The following is a 19,397-nucleotide window of genomic DNA, read 5'->3' on the forward strand; positions in this document are numbered from 1 at the left end:
AGTTTCTCTGAGCTGCTGGTTTGAAGTAACTGGGACCAGCCCTGGGAGCAGGCAGCCTTGGTGAGGATGTGAAACCTGAGCCAGCTGCACCATGGCCCTGTCTGGTGGGCCAGGGGGTGGCACTCCTGCTGGTGCAGGGTGCAGGCTGTGGCAGGAGGGGAGGTGGTTTGGAGGGAATCCATCTGAAGCATTCAGGTCTTCAGGACCAGGCTGCAGCCTTGGCCCTGGGCATGCCCTGCCTCGTACCCACCGCCTGGCCAGGTCTCTCCATCCCCTCCCTGAACTTTGCCATTCTCCCATTGGGAAGGTTTGGGCTGGTGGCTCATCCCTCACTCCCACCTCGAATGGCCTGGTCTGGATCCCTTCTCTGGACACTGTTACTCCACAGGAGAGTAATTTAATGAGGCCCTGGTGTGTGTAGGCAAGTCAAGGTGTTCTCACTCCAGCTAGGTCCTCTCTCTCTCTGCCCTCTCAGGGAATGTTTTCCATTTCCCATGCCCTGTGGTTGGTTTTTTCCTTTCCTTTGGGACAGGTGTCCTCTTTGAGGCCCTGCTTGGCTCCTTTCATTTCTTCTCTATGGTTCAGTGGTGAGCAGTTCAGGCACAAGCAGTCCCTTCCTGTTGTGTGTGGGATGCCAGCGTCCCAGGGTGGGCAGGAGGCTCAGCCAGGTGGGTTTGGCAGGTCAGAAGTGATGGAGTGAAAGAGTAAGTGAGCCAAGCCCAGGCTTGCCAACAAGAGCCATCAGGAAAAAGCCCTGGATTAGGATTTCCATCAGGCTGTCCTCCTTCAGGAGGCATTTCATGGGCCTGAAAGGGGTGGTTGTCCCTCTGGGGAAGGTCCATGTGCTGCACTGGAGCTCTAAAACACAGGTTAATGCTGCTGGGGTGAAAGCCTTGCTCAGTCCCTCTGCCAGACCAACACTCCCTCTCAGGAGTGAGTGGGAAGGAGGGGGGTGAGAAGGGAAGGAGGAGGAGGATGGAGCAACCCAGGAGGACAGTGAGTGGTCAGAGATGAGGAGCAGGGAGTGGAGAAGGAGCATGGAGCTCAAGGAAAGGCAAGGAAGGGAGTGTGCGTGAGCCAAAGCGTTGAGCACTCTTCAGCTCCCCCTCCTCTTCAGCCAGGAAAGCCTTTTTGTTTGGAAGCAGATGTGTTTTACCAGGTTGCCACTGGCTTGCTGAGGCTGTGCTCATGAGACTTGCCCAAGGAATCACCTAAATGTGAGGAGCCAGCCTGTGTGAGCTGCTGCTCCTCAGAGCCCAGCCAGCCAAGGTGCCCTGCACAGAGAGCCTGGCAGCCCAAGGGCTCTGCTTGGTGTACTCCAGGTCCAAACTGGAAGTTCAGCCATGTCTCTTGCACTCAGCTGGCCACCATGCCCCACAGCAGCCCCACAGAGCTCCAGCCTTCTTCCACCAGCCATGGGAGGTGCAGCCAGGGATGCAGAAAGCTGGACTCAGCTCCAGGTGTCCCAGCACATGGGGGGCAGGTTGCACACTGAGCTCTTCAGTCAGGAGCTTGCTCAGGACTCTCCTCCCTCTGGAGATCCTTTTGACTTCCTAAGTTGTTGCTGCCTGCTGCTGGGGATGGACAGGATGCTTGGGGTGGTTCTTCTGTGAAAGGCTTCCTAAAGTATAAAGCTTTAATGAAGAGCTGCCTGGTGGGAGGGCGAGTGGTGTCGTCTGACAGGCTGGGTGAAAACAGCCCTTAAAGCACCCAAGCAGCAGCTCCAGGTCTGGGGGCCTGCAGCCTGTGAGCAGAGCAGAGCAGAGGTGGGAGAGCAGGGAACCACCATCCCATGCTCTGATCCTCAGGGCTCTGCTAAAAAGCAGCTCAGGTGAAAGCCAGCACCGTGCCCACAAACCTTGGCCCAGTATAGCCACACAGTGCCAGCCCTTGGACCAGCAGGAGAAGAAATTAGACCTAATAGGTCTCTTCTCCCTAGTCTCAGGTGATAGGGTGAGAGGAAATGGCCTGAAGTTGTGCCAGGGTTAGGTTGGAGAGGAGGCAAAATGTCTTTGCTGAAGAGGGGTCAGGGGCTGGCCCAGGCTGCCCAGGGAGGTGCTGGAGTCCCCATCCCTGGTGGTGTTCTAGAAACCTGTGGCCATGGCACCTGGGGCCAGGGGTTGATGGCCATGGTGGGGCTGGGCTGCTGGCTGGACTGGATGCTCTCAGAGGCCTTTTCCAGCCCAAACAGTTCTGTGGTGCTGTGATCCTGAGGGACTTTGGTGGGAGGGGGACGCAGAAGGCAGCGTCCAGCAGCAGAGCCGGGTTCCTGCAGGGCTGGAGGGCCCACAGTGGGACACAGGACACAGTGCCAGCTCAGAGCAGTGACTCCCACACACTCCCTGGCCCCTTCCATTTTCCTTTGTTCCTCATGCCCTGGGCCCAGCAGGGGCCACGTGCAGCTCCCCGCTCCGGCCCTTCCCCGTCGGATGTTGCTCACCCTGCCCGCAGGAAGCAGCAGCAGGAGCAGCAGCAGCTCTCTGCTGCTGGAGTGGAGCTATTGTGCAGGACATCCTGGAAGGACACATCTGTGGGAGCCAGCACACGTCTGGAGCAGAGCCACCCTGAGAGCTGCCACGTCTCGCTGGCCCCTGTGCCCCTGGAGGTGTCCTGTGCCCGCTCCCAGCGGAGCGCAGCAGCCTGCTGCCTGCCCTGGGCTGGCTGCAGCGGGTCCCAGGTGGGGTCTGTCCATCTGCAGAGCTTGTCTGCATCCAGGGGGCAGCTCAGAGCTCCAAAACCTCCCAGCTGGGTCTGGTGTGTGGGGCTGAGAGAGGAATCCCCCCACGGGCAGGCTGTGCCCCGCTGGTGGGTGCAGTGCCCTTAGGAAGCAAGCAGGGAGCAGAGCCCCAGAACCCTGGTGGAAGTGACTGGGCAAAGCTCTGAGCTCATGAGGAAGACATCTCCATGGTGTCCTCTAGTAGGACACATCTTCCTTCCTCCCTGGCTGTGCCCCCTGCCCCATCACCCAGGAGCAGAGCTCAGCCTGCAGGCAGGAGCTGCTGCTCCCCACCCATCCTGCCTCATCCTCCTGAAGAGCAGCTCCTGGCTGTGGGAGCTGCTTCCCCTTGCATGAGGAGCGTGGGGCTGCTTCATGGGACTGTGCTGGGACAGGTCCCCTTCCAGCTGAGGTCCTGGCTTGAGGGGCAGTGTCCCTGCTGAGCCTGCTCTGCCCGGAGCAGCAGTGGCTAATCCAGACCTTGGAGAAAGGACTTTCATAACCTACTTAGCAGTGGAGGCACAACACTGCTCAGGGGCATCCCTGGAGGCAGCTGGCTGGGAAGGATCCTGGGTGCTGGGGACACCCCTCAGGGAGTGCTCCAAGGAGGACATGCAGGCAGGAATTGCTCTGGGATGCTGTCCTGGCACCTTGTTCTTCTGGACAGCCTCTCCTGGGTCTGGCTGGGACAGAGCTGAAGGGTTCCCAGCACAGCAGGCTCTTGGTGGCACTTGTCCTGCAGCTCTGGGGCACACCTATGTTAGACCTGGAGAAAAGGAGGCTGAGGGGAGGCCTTCTGGCTCCCTGAAAGGAGACGGGAGCCAGGTGGGGATTGGTTTCTTCTCCCAAGGAAAGTGATGGGACAAGAAGAAATGGTTGTCCCAGGACAGGTTTAGGTTGGTCATGAGGAACATGTTGTCCAGGCCTGGCCCAGGCTGCTCAGGGCAGTGGTGGAGTCCTCATCCCTGGAGGGGTTTCAAAGCTGTGGTGCTGAGGGCCATGGTTTGGTGGTGCCCTGGGGTAAGGCTTGGACTCCATCATCTTAAAGACCTCTTCCAACCACAAGGATTCTGTGATTCTCCTTTGTGAGATGCCCACTCTGTGCTGCACAGCACCAGGATCCCCACACCACTGACCTGGCAGAGGGCTTCCTGGGGAGGAGAGCAGCCCCTTAGCAGGCATGGTCCAGAAACCAGGCTGGTGCTGGCACAGCCAGGACCTGCAGGACCTCCCCAGCCTCCTGCCAGGCTCCATCCCCAGGGCAGCCTCGCTCCACACCTGCAGCTCCCTGACAGCTGGCATCTGCCCATGGAGCCTTGGCACCCTCCTGGCTGCCCCCAAGCAGGGTGCCTCACCATGGGCAGCATCAGATATCACAGCTCCCAGTTCCCTTCTACCCCTGGGGCTTTCCTCATCTCTCCTCATTCCTGCTCCAGGTGACCAGAGGCACCCCTTTGCCAGCCCCAGGGAAGGTCCAGCAGGCACCTGGGCACAGTCTGATGGCCACTGCCAAGGGTGGCCTGCAAGCTGCTTGCTTTTGGGGTGGAATCCTCACAGTTTTCGATGGTTCTTGCCCTAGTGCTGGGTTTGACCCTCCTGGAAGCCCCAGCTCAGAGCCTGAGCAAAGCCTAGGGCCAGCATCCAGCCCTTACAGCAGCTGGATGTGACCTTAACTTGCTGTTCTCAGCCACAGATTGCCTCTGTTCCCTGGATGTCCCCATGCTGTGCTGTCCTGGTGGCAGAAATCAGCCAGCACGACCCTGCCTTGGCTGGGTCTGGGCTGGTGGCTGTGTCCCCTGTCACCTCTTGCAGGGGCCTGCCTTTGGTGCCCTTTGAAGAGCAGGGCTGAGGAGTGCAGCAGGGACACTGTGGGGCCGTGGTGGCTTCTGGGCTGGGCTTGGGGCTGGTCCAGGCTCTGCTGGGTTGGATGCTGCTGGTGCATGGAGCAGAGGTTTTGGGGGGGGTGTGGGGTGTGGGGGAGCTCTTCCTTGGTGTGGAACAGAGAGGATCTGCAGGCTGCTGGGCAGGCAGGGGTCAGCAGGGTGAGCCCCACGGTGTGTCCCTTGCCTGGGAGGGGTGGCTTGGGCACAGTCCCCGCTCTGGGGGTGAGCAGCAGCGTCTGTGCCGGTGGCAGGGCTGCTCTGGAGGCAGCAGCTCAGCCCTGAGCCTGCCCAAAGCCACCAAACCTGTTTGTTTGTTTGGCATGGGGAGAGGCAGTGCCCAGGCAGTGCCGGGCCACGGCGTGCCCCCTCCCTGCGGCGGGCCCGGGGTGGCTGCCAGCAGGGGTGGCACAGGGAGAGGCTTGGTCTGTGCCTCCTCCTTCCCTGCTGCGTGGGGAGGAGAAGGGTAGACCCAGAGCAGGGGTGGCAAGGCTGCTGTCCTCCCTGGCAGCTGCCAAGCTTGGGTGCGTGGCAGTGACCGCCGTGGGGCCAGCAGGGTGAGGTGGTGGTGCCAGAGGGAGCTGCTGGGCAGTGGAGCTGGGGGGAGATGGCACCGAGGGGCACCTTTCATGGCGAGGGAGGGGGAAGCTGGCCGCACAGCGCTGCCTTGTGCCCGGCCCTGCCAGATGTCTGGCTGGTGGAGGGCTCTGGGTGAGGGCAGAGCCTGGGGAGGGAGCAGTGGACACCCTGTGTGGGACAGAAGGAGGTTTGCATTAACCGAGGCAGGCAGGAAGTGGAGAGCTTGAACTGGACCCCGGCCAGTCCCGCTGCTCCGTGGCCCCCAGCAACATTCCTTTTCTTCTTCCTTGCACATCTTGGAGGCCATCAGCTGGGCAGGGCCTGGAGGAAACGGGCTGCACGCTCCAGCCCCAGGAGCTCTTGCAGGGTGGCCATGGCTCTCCTGCCACTCCCGGCCCAGTTGTAGCTGCAGGAGCCCTGATCCTGGGCGTGGGAGCCACGGTGCAGGATCATAGAATCGTTTGGGCTGGAAAAGACTTCACCGAGTCCAGCTGGCAGCCTAGGGCCGCTGTGGCCATTCAACCAGGTCCCAGAAGCTCTCGGGGGTGGGGGGCAGGACCCCTGGCCATGAGTGCTGGGGTGCTGCTCACTTGTGCCTAACAAAGGTGGTGCTGCCCCCCAGCCGTGCTGCCCCGCGGGGCCCCTGTTGCCACTAGGGCTCTGTAATTTGTAGAAGGGTCCCTTCCTCGCAGCTCTCCTCCTCCCCTGCTCCCTCCCTCCATCCCTCCCTCCTCCCCCCTCCCCCCCCGCCCGGTCTCTTTTGTGAGTGAATAATTTATGGCACTTTTCATCCTCCTGGCTGTTGTTGCAGGCAGGCAGCGGTGGGATGCTCTGCGCCCTCCCTGCAGCCGCTGCGGGGCTGGCCGTGCGGCTCCAGCCCCCGCTGGCCGGGGCCGGGCTGGCCGGGGCCGGGCTGGCCGGGGCCGGGCTGGCCGGGGCCGGGCTGGCCGGGGCCGGGACACTCCCCTCCCATCAGCCCTGGGAAGCCTCAGGTGTGGGAGCAGCAACCTCTGCCTCTGCCCCGCCGGCCGTGGGCAAGCGGAGCGGGCGAGAGCCGGGGCAGGCGGCGGCCGAGTGGCGGTCCCCGGGGTATCCGAGGGTCACTGGTGGGACCTGGTGGTAACTGTGGTGCCTGAGGCCGCGCAGGCAGGTGGGAAGCAGCCGAGGGAGCCCGTCCCCAGCGCTGCCCCGCGGGCTGCGGCAGGGCAGGGGCACGGCCGGGCAGCCCCCAGCCCAACCGGGCGGCGCGGGGCTGCGGCGAGGTTTCCGTGGGCCGCTGGCTCTTGCATAAGCTCATTGTTTCCCGAGTCAAAAGAGGTTTTGTCTCCACTCTGGAGATGTGACAGGAGGAGGAACAATTTGCCCCATTCATCTTGGGCCCTGCCTTTGGCGAGCGGCGCGGTGGCCTGCGCCGACAGAGACGTTGGAGCCCGAACCGCTGCCCCGCCATAGAAACCCCTCCCCGGGAGCAGGTGTTGGGAATCGCCCCTTCCCCTCCTGATCCCTGCAAATCCAGCCCCACAGAAATCAAGGATAATCCAGCAGCCTCTTCAAAATGAAAACGCTGAGCCCTGATTAATTCATTTAATAAGTGACTGATCCCCCCCCACCCCTCCTCTTCCTCCCTCCCCCCCCCCAGCGCCACGGCCCAAGGAGCCATTTTGCTTCTCGCTCTCCTGGGCTGGGCCACCGCTGGGGAGATGATGCTGAGGCTGCAGCACAGGCATCAGGCAGCTTCCTGGTGGCCTCCTCCTCGCTGGCTTGGCCACCCCCCGTGGGGATGAGGAGGGCAGAGCTCTGGGGAGGGAAGGAGGGGGCTCAGGGCTGGGCAGCCTCCGCTGGGCTCGCCAGCATCCCCTGCGCAGGGCTGGGGTCTCCTCCATCTCCGTCCCGTGGAGCCCCAGCGCCGGAGGATTGGGCTGGGGAATGAAGTATTCCAACTGGAGGATCAAACCAGTTCCCAGTGACATTGTTTTTACAGTTCCATCTGCTTCAATTAGGGCGTGGGGGTGGAGCAGGGGGGCTCCCAATTATCCTCATTAGAGGGGCTCCTCGTGCAGCCCAGCTCCCGCCGCGAGCGGGGAGCTCACCGGGCTCCTGCTGCTTGGGGATGATGATGATGATGAATAAATTCATGGCCTGGCACACCTGCTGCTGCTGAGCCCTGCTCCTCAGGGGTGCTTTGGGCACCCTCTGGCACCAAACCTCTCCAGGCTCACAAGTTTTGGAGGGTTTGTTACCAAAGCTGTGGCTCTCTGGGAGCGTGGCCAGCGCAGCTCGCTGTCCTGCTGAGCGGGAGCCTAAACCTTGCTCCTGCCACCCAGGCAGCTTCTGCTGCTTCTCCCCCAGGGTCCTGCTGCACTGCTCAGGGCTTGCTGTGGGCTGGAGGTGTCCTGCTGCAGCTGTCTGGGGAGCAGCAGCAGCATGGGCAGCATCCCATCCACAGCGACCAGGAGAGCGCAGTGCTCCCCACTGAGCCCCTCTGCGTTTTCAGGCTGGCTGAGGCCATTCCCTTGCAGACCAAGGACCTTGGCACTGCAAATTTGTGGCTGTTTCTCTGCCCGCCAGAGTGAGATTAACCCTTTGCTTCCTGTGCTGAGCTGCTGGGGGAGCAGCACCTCTGAAAAGGTAGAAGTAAGACAATTACCTGCACCCAGTGGGTTTCAGACCTTGTTACTTCCCTCTGTTCATCCTTGGGCTAAGTTGCTCTTGCAGTAGGTGCTGATCCCTTCTGTTGGGTTCCAGTTTCATGTTCCCATTCCACCTGGACAGGTTTCTGAGCACCTCCTCCCCTTTGCTTTCATTGCTTCTTGGCTGTAGCAACCCCAAAGTTCATCAGTGCAGAGGGGTTGGGCAGGATCCTGGTTTGCAGCTGCTCCCTGTGTTTTGTGCAGCAAAACCAAAACAACCCCAAAACCCTGAGACAGTGTGAGGTTGAGGGGGCCCAGACCTCACCCCCAGGATCTTGTGTGATGGGAGCAGGCAGGGCAGGACTGGCACTGCCAGTGGAGATGGGAGCTGCAGGGACCAGGGCAGAGCTGGAGGGCTGTGGGAAGGCTGGAGGTGGGTGGGCCAGGGCAGGGCAGGATACCCAGGGAGGGGTGGAGGTGTCCAGGGCAGGCTGAGGATGCTAAGGGTAAAGTGAGGATGCTCAGAGCAATGTAGGGATGCCCAGGGCTGGCTGAGGATGTCTGGGGCAGATTGAGGATGCTTAAGAGTGTGTTGAAGATGCTCAGAGCAAGGCAGGGGTGTCCAGGGCAGATTGTCTGAGGCAGATTTAGGATGCTCAGTGCAGGTTGAGGATGCTCAGAGCAGTGCAGGGATGTCCAGGGCAGGGTGGGGATGCTCAGAACAGGTTGAGGATGCTCAGAGCAGTGCAGAGATGCCCAGGGCAGGGTGGGGATGCTCAGTGCAGGTTGAGGATGCTCAGAGCAGTGCAGGGATGCCCAGGGCAGGGTGGGGATGCTCAGAACAGGTTGAGGATGCTCAGAGCAGTGCAGGGATGCCCAGGGCAGGGTGGGGATGCTCAGAACAGGTTGAGGATGCTCAGAGCTGTGCAGGGATGTCCAGGGCAGGGTGGGGATGCTCAGAACAGGTTGAGGATGCTCAGAGCAGTGCAGGGATGCCCAGGGCAGGGTGGGGATGCTCAGAACAGGTTGAGGATGCTCAGAGCAGTGCAGAGATGCCCAGGGCAGGGTGGGGATGCTCAGAACAGGTTGAGGATGCTCAGAGCAGTGCAGGGATGCCCAGGGCAGGGTGGGGATGCTCAGAACAGGTTGAGGATGCTCAGAGCAGTGCAGGGATGCCCAGGGCAGGGTGGGGATGCTCAGAACAGGTTGAGGATGCTCAGAGCAGTGCAGGGATGCCCAGGGCAGGGTGGGGATGCTCTGGGCACTGGTACAATCTGCTCCCAGGTGACATCCCTTTCGGTGCCCCCTGCCTGGCAGAGGGTTTGTGGTGTGGAGATTCCCCCAGCCCCCACTCTGCACAGGCAGCCGTGCAGGGGGCTGCCTGTGCCCCGAGGAGGTGGCAGGGGGTGGCTGCCATTGGCCTGGGCCCGAGTGCTGATTGGTGCTGCGCTGCTGTTGCTGTGCTTGTGCCCAGGCTGCCGGCAGGGCCTGGCATGTGCCTCCTGCCTCTGTGCAGGGGAATAATTCTCCTTAATCCTTCTGAGAGGCATCTCTGGATGAGGCTGGAGCCTCCCTCTGGGAGCCCCATCTCGCCTGGCGTGGAGAGCAGAGCAGGGGGAGGGAGGGAAGGACCAAGGATGGCTGCTGCCATCCCACGGGCAGGGCCCCCAGCCCCCAGCACGCTGCCAGCACCGCTGCGGTGCCCAAGCCGAGGGTGCTGGGTCTGGCTGTGCCCAAGCCGAGGGTGCTGGGTCTGGCTGTGCCCAAGCCGAGGGTGCTGGGTCTGGCTGCCCCTCTTGGCAAGGCATGTGTGGAGCAGAGAATCCCACGGAGCAGGCACTGGAGCAAAACCCATGGGGGCCCGAGAGCACCAGCCTCTGGTGAACCCCCGGGTGTGGGGCAGGAGCTGGCAGTGCCATTGGCATCCTGGTCCTCTAGGTAGGGCTGAGCCAGCAGCAGAAGCCCTGCTGCCATGGTCTGGGCTGCAGCCACTTGCCCAGTCCCCGTTGCTGTGGCACAGGGACAGGAGATAAGTGCTGGTCCCAGGAGATGGCTCAGAGGGTGTCCCAGGGTGGTGGTGGTAGCTGCTGAGCTCCCCCAGAAGTCCTAAGATCCCTGGCACATGAAGCCAGCACTCAGCCCCTGCCCTTCTGCCTGGAGCCAGCCCCATGCCAGGGAGATGCCACCTGCCACCAGGCTGGACCCCCTGGCACATAAACGCCAAGGCCAGAGATCAGGCCAGCTCTGGTCACGGCTCAGACAGTGAGGGGATCAGTGCCAGGGAAAGGAGGGGCAGGCAGCTCGGCCGAGCAGGGCGCTGCAGTGGGCACCTCGGCGTTTAGGGGGCTGGCAGCAGCCCTGGCACAGGTGCGAGGCCGGGCAGCGAGCAGGGCGGCTGGGCACACGCCGGCTGTGCCCCGTGGCCAGCCCGGGTGCCCTCAGGGCTGTTTGCTCGAAGGGATACAAAGTCCTGGGTTGCCGCAGGGTCACGGCAGCGCTCGCCCAGCCTCTCATTAAAGCTCCCCCCGTGGGTGCCAGCGTTGGGGCGGGGGGAGGAGGAGGAGGATGGGTGGCACCATCCCTCCACCCTGCGGCCCGCACGCCTCTGGAGCTGGCAGCTCCCCGGCAGCCGGCAGGCGTTGTCGGGGTGCTGAGGGCACCTCTCGGGCCGCCCCCATTGTCCCGCGGCGCGGCGGCCGGTGGGGACCTGCCATCTGCTCCCGGCCGCCGGCAGCTTCTTTGTTCGGTGCAGCCTGGCGCAGGGAGCTCCCCACGTGCTGCGGCGCCCTTGCCCTCCCGCGGAGGCACCTCCCGAGATAAAGGCGATGCTGCGGCCAGGGGGAGGGAAGGCGACGGCCTCGGCGGCTCCCACAACGTCCTGCCCGGCCCCGGGGCCGCGGCTCCTCAGCTGGCCACGGGCACGGCCGGCTGTTGGCGGCGCTGGGCATGGGGACGGGCAGGGTGTGCCGCTGCCAGGCTGGGGCTTTGCAGCAGTGTGAGGCTGGGGAGGTTGGTGGGAGCAGGGCACGGGCAGGGGATGGTGCCAGGAGCCCGGGGGTGTGAATGGAACTGGCACCAAGCAGGAGCTAGGCTGTGTGTGAGGAGGGGGCGGGGGGCATTACCCGTGGGCTGTGGGCTCTGCCTGTTAGGGTGGTGGAGGAAAGGGGTGGCAATGAGGGGGGACAGGGGTACTCTGGGGGGTGTGGAAACAGGCACAGGAGTGCCCACAGAGGGTGTAGGAGGTCACTGGGGTGTTGAGTAGGGCAGTGGTGCATCCCCTGTCCCCTCAGCTAGCAGGCTTGCCAGGCAGTGTGCCCACTGTGCCCAGAGCTCCTGAGGCTGCTCCCAGGCAGCACAGAGTTTGCCCACCCCGGTGTCCTCGTGAGCTGTCCCCGCACCCCAGGACGCTGCAGTCCCCAGGCCACCAGCTTTGGGGCTGCCACCCAGCGGGGGCCGGGAGAAGGGTGCCAGGAGGCGAGGGGCACGGCGGGGAGGGGCAGTGCCTCTTCTCCTCCCTGCAATGCAAACAGAAACCCAAAAGGACCAAATTCCAAAGTTCTTATTCAAGCCCCGGGCGGAGGCGTGGGGACTGTCACCTGCCACGGGGACAAGCGGCCCTGGGCACCGGGGCATGGCAGCACCCGGGGCATGGCAGCACCCAGGGGGGCTTTCAGGGATGAGAGTATGGAGCCATGGCAATGACCCAGGGCCTGCAGTGTCGCTTGGGGAGGTGGCCACAGTGTGCCATGGGGTGGCTGCAGGGTACCACAGGGGGGCCACAGTGTGCCATGGGGTGGCTGCAGGGTGCCACAGAGGGGCCACAGTGTGCCATAGGGGAAGCTGCAGGGTGCCATGGGGGTGGCCACAAGCTGCCAGTGGGGATGGCCACAGGGTGTCATAGAGGGGGACCATAGGCTGCCATAGAGGATGGCTGCAGGGTGCCATAGGGGAAGCTGCAGGGTGCCACAGTGGTGGCCACGGTGTGCCACAGGGTGGCTGCAGGGTGCCATGGGGGTGGCAGCAGCGTGCCAGTGGGGGCGAGCACAGGGTGCCAGGGGGGTGACCGCGTGTCCTTCCTCGCAGACGACTCCTCGTCAGAGAGCTGCAGCGGGAATGGTTCCTCCACCCTGAACCCCTCCACCTCCAGCAGCACGCAGGGCGACAGCAGCTTCCCCGAGATGAACGGCAATGGCCCCGCGGCCCCCATGGACTTCACGGCGGCGGCCGACGAGCAGCCAATCAACCTCTGCGACAAGCTGGCCCCCGCCCACGCCACCCCCTCCTACCCCCCGGACGGCTGCGGCGCCGACGGCCTGCGCAGCAGGGTCAAGTACGCCGTGAAGAGCACGGCCGAGGTAGGGCGGGCGCGGGGCGGGCACCCAGCCGGGCACGGGGCAGGCAATCGCGGTGAGGGGCTGGGCTGGAAGGGGCCTTTTAAGATCGCCCAGTTCCGCCCCCCTCCCCCCGCCCTGGGCAGGGACACCTCCCTCCAGCCCCAGGTGGCTCAAGGCTTCATCCCACCTGGCCTTGGACACCTGCAGGCAGGGGGCATCCACAGCCTCCCTGGGCAACCTGTGCCAGTGTCTCCCCACCCTCACTGGAAAGAATTTCTTCCTCATCTCCAGTCTCAGTCTCCCCTCTCCCAGCTCCAAGCCATTGTCCCTCATCCTGGCACTCCCAGCCCTTGTCCAGAGTCCCTCCCCAGCTCCTCCTGGAGCCCCTTCAGGTGCTGGAAAGCTGCTCTGAGGTCTCCCTGGAGCCTTCTCTGCACTCAGAGCAGCCCAGCCCTGGGTTCCTCTCCCAGGGGGACATCGAGAAGCATCGAGCCAAGGACCGAGGGCTCCTTCCCCGTGACCTGGGCAGGGGCAGGCAGGCGAGGGCTGCTGGTGGTAACTCTCCATCTCCTCTCAGTCCCCCCCATACAGCTCTGGAAGCTACGACTCCATCAAGACAGAGGTCAGCGGCTGCCCCGAGGACCTGACCGTGGGCAGGGCCCCCACGGCCGACGAGGACGACGATGACCACGATGACCACGAGGACAACGACAAGATAAACGACTCGGAGGGGATGGACCCCGAGAGGCTAAAAGCCTTCAATGTAGGGAGGGTAGCACCGGGGGGGTGGGGAAGGAGGGAAGGGCGATCCCCACCTCCCGCCTCGGTGTTCCACCGCCTGCGCTCTCCCCCCCCGGCAGATGTTCGTGCGCCTCTTCGTGGATGAGAACCTGGACAGGATGGTTCCCATCTCCAAGCAGCCCAAGGAGAAGATCCAGGCCATCATCGAGTCCTGCAGCAGGCAGTTCCCCGAGTTCCAGGAGCGGGCACGGAAGCGCATCCGCACCTACCTCAAGTCCTGCCGCCGCATGAAGAAGAACGGCATGGAGATGGTGAGCTGCCCCCCTCCCTCCCCCCGGCTGCCCTGCTGCTGCCCACTGCCCCCAGGGCCGGCAGGGACCCCTGAGCACCTCCCTCTGCCTGTGTCCCCACAGACCAGGCCCACGCCACCACACCTGACCTCAGCCATGGCGGAGAACATCCTGGCTGCCGCCTGCGAGAGCGAAACGCGGAAAGCAGCCAAGAGGATGCGGCTGGAGATCTACCAAACGTCCCAGGTGCGGTGCTGCTGGCTGCAGCTGCTGAGGGATGGAGCCAGCAGCAGCCTGGGCTGGGGTGGAGGGGAGAAGAGAGATGCCTCTGAGCAGCTGAGGGAGCTGGGGGAGCCATGGTTTAGTTAGCCATGAGCTGTTGGGTGGCAGGTTGGACTTGATGATCTCTGAGGTCTTTTCCAACCTTATTGATTCTGTGAAGGGGAGGCTGAGGGGAGACCACCTGGCTCTCCACAGCTCCCTGAAAGGAGGCTGGAGCCAGGTGGGGGTTGGGCTCTTCTCCCAAGGAGCAAGTGGCAGAATGAGAGGGAACAGCCTCAAGTTGCTCCAGGGGAAGTTTAGGTTGGACATGAGGAGCAATTACTTGTCCAGGCCTGGCCCAGGCTGCCCAGGGCAGTGGTGTGGAGTCCCCATCCCTGGAGGGGTTTCAAAGCTGTGGTGCTGAGGGCCATGGTTTGGTGGTGCCATGGTTTGGTGGTGCCATGGTTTGGTGGTGCCCTGGCAGTGCTGGGTTCAGGGTTGGGCTCCATGGTCTTAAAGATCTCTTCCAAGCAGACCTGTGCTGTGATTCCAGGATTCTAACTGGGGGAAGCATTTTGTAAAGCCTTTGTAAAACTCAGGGGGGCTGCAGGCCAGGGCCCCATGAGCCTCACTGGCAGGGATGGGGGCACACTGCTTTGGGCTGGTGCCTCCCTCCCAGCTGGGCCCCAGGCTGGAGCCAGTCTATGTTTGCCCTGTGCAGGACGAGCCGATCGCTCTGGACAAGCAGCACTCCAGAGACTCCACAGCCATCACCCACTCCTCCTACTCACTGCCAGCTTCATCCTACTCCCAAGACCCAGTCTACATCAACGGCAGCCTCAACTACAGCTACCGTGGCTACGGCTCCCTGGGGGGCAGCCTGCAGCCCCCTGCCTCCCTCCAGACAGGCAACCACAGTAACGGTGAGTGCCCACCCCCTGTGCCCAGCCCTGGGCCCCCACCCCCTCCCCAGCCATCAGCTCTGCCCTGTGCCCGTTCTGAGAGCTCCCCAGCAGCCTGGGCCCTGGGGGAAGGGCAGGGGCTGCTCCCGTGGCTCGTGCCAGGCTTGGGCACGGCAGAGCCTCTGCCACCGCTGCGCAGGGCTGCTCCAAACCCCTTCTTCCCCTGCAGCCTCTGCCCAGCCTCCTCAGTGAGGTGGTTAATTGTTGAACTGAAGTGGGGAGGCCTGTTTGGGTGGCACTGGTGGAGGGAAGGAGTGTCACTGAGGGAAGAAGAGACTCTCTAGCAGCCATTAATAATTAACAGGGGCGGGCGCCTGTCGCTGCCCTCAGCTCCTGGCTGCTCTCAGTCCTTCCTTTCCCGTGCTGGCTGCTCTTGGAGACAGGGACACAGGGATGGGGACAGGGCTGGTGAAGTTCAGGGGCCCTGCAGCAGCACCCAGGGCACAGCCAAGCTCCTGGCACAGGTTGGGAGGGTGGTGAGGGACTGGCGATTGCCTGTGAGAAGTGTCCAGGGGAGGGTACAGGGTGGGAAGGCTGAAGAAGAATTAGAATAGAATAGAATAGAATAGAATAGAATAGAATAGAATAGAATAGAATAGAATAGAACAGAACTGAGGTCTTGAGGGGTTGGCTGAGTTTAAGAGCAGGTGGCCAGAGCAGAGTGGCCTGGGGAGATGCCATCGTGGTGCCTGGGGAGATGCCATCGTGGTGCCTGGTGACTCCCTGGCACCCAGACAAAAGAGATGTGGGATGGAGCAAAGGCTCTGCCCTCAGATCACAGCCTGCTGGCTTTGTCCTCCCAGCAGTGGTGGCAGGAAGGGCTGGAGACCACCAGCTTGGCCCTTGGCTGGTCCTTTGGTCCTCGACTGGTCCTTCAGCAATCTCTGGGCTGCCTTGGCTTGCCCCAGTCCACTCTGGACTCCTGGCCTGTCCCTGCCCGCCCCGAGGGGAGGTGGGATTTGGGAGGATGTGATTTCCGGAGCCCTGAGCAGTGCCTGTCTGGGATTAACTCTTATCATCCCTTCCTAATGCTTCTTAACCCTGAATAAAGATCCCGCCCTGGCCTCCAGCTGCCGAGGCCTAATCCTTGCAGCCATGCTGGAGGCAGCTCCGGTTCCTCCCCAGAGCAGCACTGGCACCCCTGGGCCCCCGCGCCGCCTGGCGCCCTGCTCTCAGCCAGCCACCAGCGAGGGCTCCTTGGCAGAAGCAGCTCAGAGCAGCCCCGGGGGGGAGCAGGAGGTGCTGGGTGTAGCCCACAGCAGCGCTGGGCTCCTTGCTGATGCATTTCATGCCTCTGCTTCACCTTCATTTCCCTCCCCCCTCCCTCGCCCAAGCTCTTGCCCACTCCTTCAGCGGCAAGAGTGAGCTGCCGGCAAGGAGCTGTCCCTTCTCCTGCCTCTGTGAGCAGAAGCCTGCAGGGGTTTGCCGCCCAGGAGTGTCTTCTCCTTCCATCCCCCACCTCAGGCAATTCTTGCTCAAACCCACTCCCAGCTCCTTCCCCCTCTGTGAGCCAGGAAACAGCTCCGCTGCCTTTTCTGTCCAGTGAAATTGCTTTCGCATGACAGCCTCCTCCTCCTCCTCCTCCTCCTTCTCCTCCTCCCCTCCTTCACAGCCTGATGAGCCTGTGGTGGAAGTCCTCTGCTGGTGCCACTCCTCCCACAGCATTGGCTGCTCCAGCATTTCTCTCCTTCACCCTTTCCTTCACCCTTCCCTCCCCGGGGCCATGCTCTCCTCTCCTAGCTGCTCCTCCCCCACGGGACCCATCTGGCCTGGGGGTGCTGCTGCTCTCTCCTGTCCTGGTTTGGGAATTGCTGCCAGTGCCCAGTCCCCTGCTTGGTGTCCCTGGTGCCCTGTCAGGGCACCCAGCAGGAGCTCAGCTCTCCTGAAGCCTTTCTCTAGCATCACCAACTGCTCCAGCAGCTTGCATTGATTAACGACCTCAGGGACTCCTTCTTCTCCCCTTCTCCCCTTCTTCTTCTCCTCTCCCCTTCTCCCCCTCCTCTCCCCTTCTCCCCTTCTTCTTCTCCTCTCCCCTTCTCCCCTTCTTCTTCTCCTCTCCCCTTCTCCCCTTCTTCTTCTCCTCTCCCCTTCTCCCCTTCTTCTCCTCTCCCCTTCTCCCCTTCTTCTTCTCCTCTCCCCTTCTTCTTCTCCTCTCCCCTTCTTCTTCTCCTCTCCCCTTCTTCTTCTCCTCTCCCCTTCTTCTTCTCCTCTCCCCTTCTTCTTCTCCTCTCCCCTTCTTCTTCTCCTCTCCCCTTCTTCTTCTCCTCTTCCCCTTCTCCCCTTCTTCTTCTCCTCTCCCCTTCTCCCCTTCTTCTTCTCCTCTTCCCCTTCTCCCCTTCTTCTTCTCCTCTCCCCTTCTCCCCTTCTTCTTCTCCTCTTCCCCTTCTCCCCTTCTTCTTCTCCTCTTCCCCTTCTCCCCTTCTTCTTCTCCTCTTCCCCTTCTCCCCTTCTTCTTCTCCTCTCCCCTTCTCCCCTTCTTCTTCTCCTCTCCCCTTCTCCCCTTCTTCTTCTCCTCTTCTCCTTCTTCTTCTCCTTCCCCAGGGGCTGCCTCCTGGCTTTGCTTTCCCTGCCCAGGCAGCGGGCTGGCCACGGCCGCAGCTGCCCTGCCTGAGCTTTCCCTCTCGCTTTCCCTCGGCAGGTCCAACCGATCTCAGCATGAAAGGTGGGGCCTCCAGCACGGCCGCCTCCAACAGCACCAGCAGGGGGATGCAGGCTGCGCAGCTCAGCCCTACGGAGATCAGCGCCGTGCGGCAGCTGATCGCCGGCTACCGAGAGTCGGCGGCGTTCCTGCTGCGCTCCGCAGACGAACTGGAAAACCTCATTTTGCAGCAGAACTGACTCCCCGGGGCTGCCTCCCTCCTCCTCCAACTCCTCCTCCTCCTCCTCTCTCCAGAAGACAATTTGTACCTGCTCGAGCCAGGCTCCCACCCCCATCCTGCTCAGGACCGTCCAGCGGCGGGCACTCGTAGTTTTAGAAGGTGGAACCCTAAAGACCTCTTTTGTTTTACACTCCAAGCACCTGGGACTTGAGGCACAAGGACACGTTCTGCCCCCTTCCACTGCCCGAGCAGAAGCCAACCCTTGGAAGGATGTGGGGACTGCCGAGGGCAGAAGGGAGCCTGGGGAGGTTTGGGGCTGCAGATGTATTTAGGATCACCTTTGTGGACCCAAATGTTAGATTCCCGTCGTCCGTCCCCGCCCCCCCCTCCCTCCCCCTCCCCCTCCCGACTCCCCTCCCCCTTCCCCCCCCTCCCCGGATATGATTTCCAAGTCTTAGGTGAGCTGAATCACATATTTATTGAGAGAAAAAAAAATGGACCCCTCCCCCTCCCCCTCCCCTCCCCCCCTTTAGTAATTTATTTTTCTGAAAATGGATTCTGTTGAGTTTGTACAGGTTGCCAGTTTTGTGTCTGTCTGCTCAGAAGGCTTTTTGCTCTGTGAAAAACCCACCAACCAAACCGCCCCCCCCCCCCGCCCCCCCTCCACACACACACATTCCATAGCCCCACGCTGCTAACGCCCAGGCAGCTCTGCCTGCCCCTCGGGGGCAGCCCTCGGCCCCACGGGGAGCGAATTCACCATCCAGCCCCCTGCCCCCAGCCTTGGGGGAGGAGGGGGCTGCTTGTTCCCCTCATCCCCGCCCCCAGCGAGCATCGGTGGCAGCTGCCCAAGCCGGTGTCCTGCTCAGCCCTTTGCTCCAGGCAGCGGCAGGCTCTGAGCCCTCCCCGCGGCGGCGACTCGGAAAGCTCAGCAGGACCTGCGGCCAGGAGGAAGCCTCACGCTCGGTTCAGCCCCCGCAGAGCAGAGAAAGGAAGGAAGGAAGGATGGAAGGAAGGACCTGAGAAACACTGTCTTGTGGTCACCATCCCTACTCTACCTCACGCTCCGTTGTGGGCTTCTTCCAGGAGCGGCCGAGCTGGTCCTGGGGGGGGCAGGGTGAGTGTCGCAGACGCGCGGATCCTGCCGAGGAGGCTGGAACCCACCCGGCAGAGCCAGGGGATCCGCTGGGATCCTGCTGCTGGGCAGCAGCTCGCCCCCTTCCCCCGTCCCCAGCTCACTCCAGTCCCTGTGAAACGAGCCCTGGGCCAGCACCAGAAGAATCAACCGGTGAGGAGCAGCAGGGGTGCCCCGAAGGCGAGGGCTGGGGCCCCGCTGCCTCCCCTGCAGAGCGCAGAGATGGGCAGCAGTCGGCAGCAGAACTGACACAGACCTCTTGGGCCCAGGATCCTCCTTGCTCACAGTCCTGGAACGAGCCCCAAAGTGTGGAAACCCCCTAGTGAGATACCCGTCCTGCCCTGCCCACCTCCCCACCCCCAAGAATGCACTTCCCTTTGCTCAGTGCAATACCTGCTACCAGTGCTGCTAAACCAGGGACCGAGCCAGGCAATGCAATGTGGAGCCCAGCTTTGGGGTCCTGCTCCTCCTGGAGCCCAGCTGCTGGGGGTTCCACTCCTCTCAGAGCCCAGCTCCTGGGATCCCTGCTCCTTTGAGCCTGGCTACTGGGGATCCTGCTCCTCCTGGAGCCTGGCTGCTGAGGATTCTGCTTCTCCCAGAGCTTGGCTGCTGGGAATCCTTTCTCCTCCTGGAGCCCAGCTGCTGGGGATCCCTGCTCCTCCTGACAGCTCCCCCCTGCCCTGGCTGGAGTCCTCACCACAAGGTTTTGACTTGCCAAGTGCAGCCCCCTGTACAGCCCTTTTAAACAGTGATCCCTTCTTTGGATCCAGCTTCTTTCTTTTGGGGGCTCTCTGAGCTGGTGGCTGGGGGCTGCTGCTCCTTGGAGCTGATGCTGCTGGTGTAAGCTTGAGCTGGGGGAAGTGGCAGCAGCTGGTGGCAGCCAGGAGCAGACCCAGGCAGCTTCCTCAGTAGCCTTTACCCTCCTGTTTCACTCCCCCCACACTGGAAGAGAAGCAAAAGCTCTGCCCTGCCCTTAGCCTCAGCCCTGAGGAGCAGCAGAAGGCCTTCACCTTTGGGTTGCTTTCCCCAAACCTGAAGCTTTCCATAGCA

At 62.6% G+C, this 19,397-nt stretch overlaps 1 protein-coding gene across 4 annotated transcripts in view; it reads left to right on the top strand.

Moving 5' to 3' along the window:
* NOL4L (nucleolar protein 4 like) overlaps positions 1–17,602 on the top strand; it is a 66,632-nt gene extending 49,030 nt beyond the window's left edge. For all 4 annotated transcript variants that reach the window (XM_054173451.1, XM_054173453.1, XM_054173452.1 and 1 more), the window contains 6 exons: positions 11,889–12,160; positions 12,717–12,902; positions 13,000–13,191; positions 13,294–13,416; positions 14,153–14,354; positions 17,032–17,602. In XM_054173451.1, coding sequence (XP_054029426.1) covers positions 11,889–12,160; positions 12,717–12,902; positions 13,000–13,191; positions 13,294–13,416; positions 14,153–14,354; positions 17,032–17,231 — 1,175 coding nt within the window. In that variant the 3' untranslated portion in view covers positions 17,232–17,602. The remainder of the gene's footprint in view (positions 1–11,888; positions 12,161–12,716; positions 12,903–12,999; positions 13,192–13,293; positions 13,417–14,152; positions 14,355–17,031) is intronic.
* Positions 17,603–19,397: the final 1,795 nt, after the last annotated feature.

The sequence above is a fragment of the Dryobates pubescens genome, chromosome 26 (genome assembly GCF_014839835.1).
Source record: "Dryobates pubescens isolate bDryPub1 chromosome 26, bDryPub1.pri, whole genome shotgun sequence".
In the NCBI taxonomy this organism is placed as follows: domain Eukaryota; kingdom Metazoa; phylum Chordata; class Aves; order Piciformes; family Picidae; genus Dryobates; species Dryobates pubescens.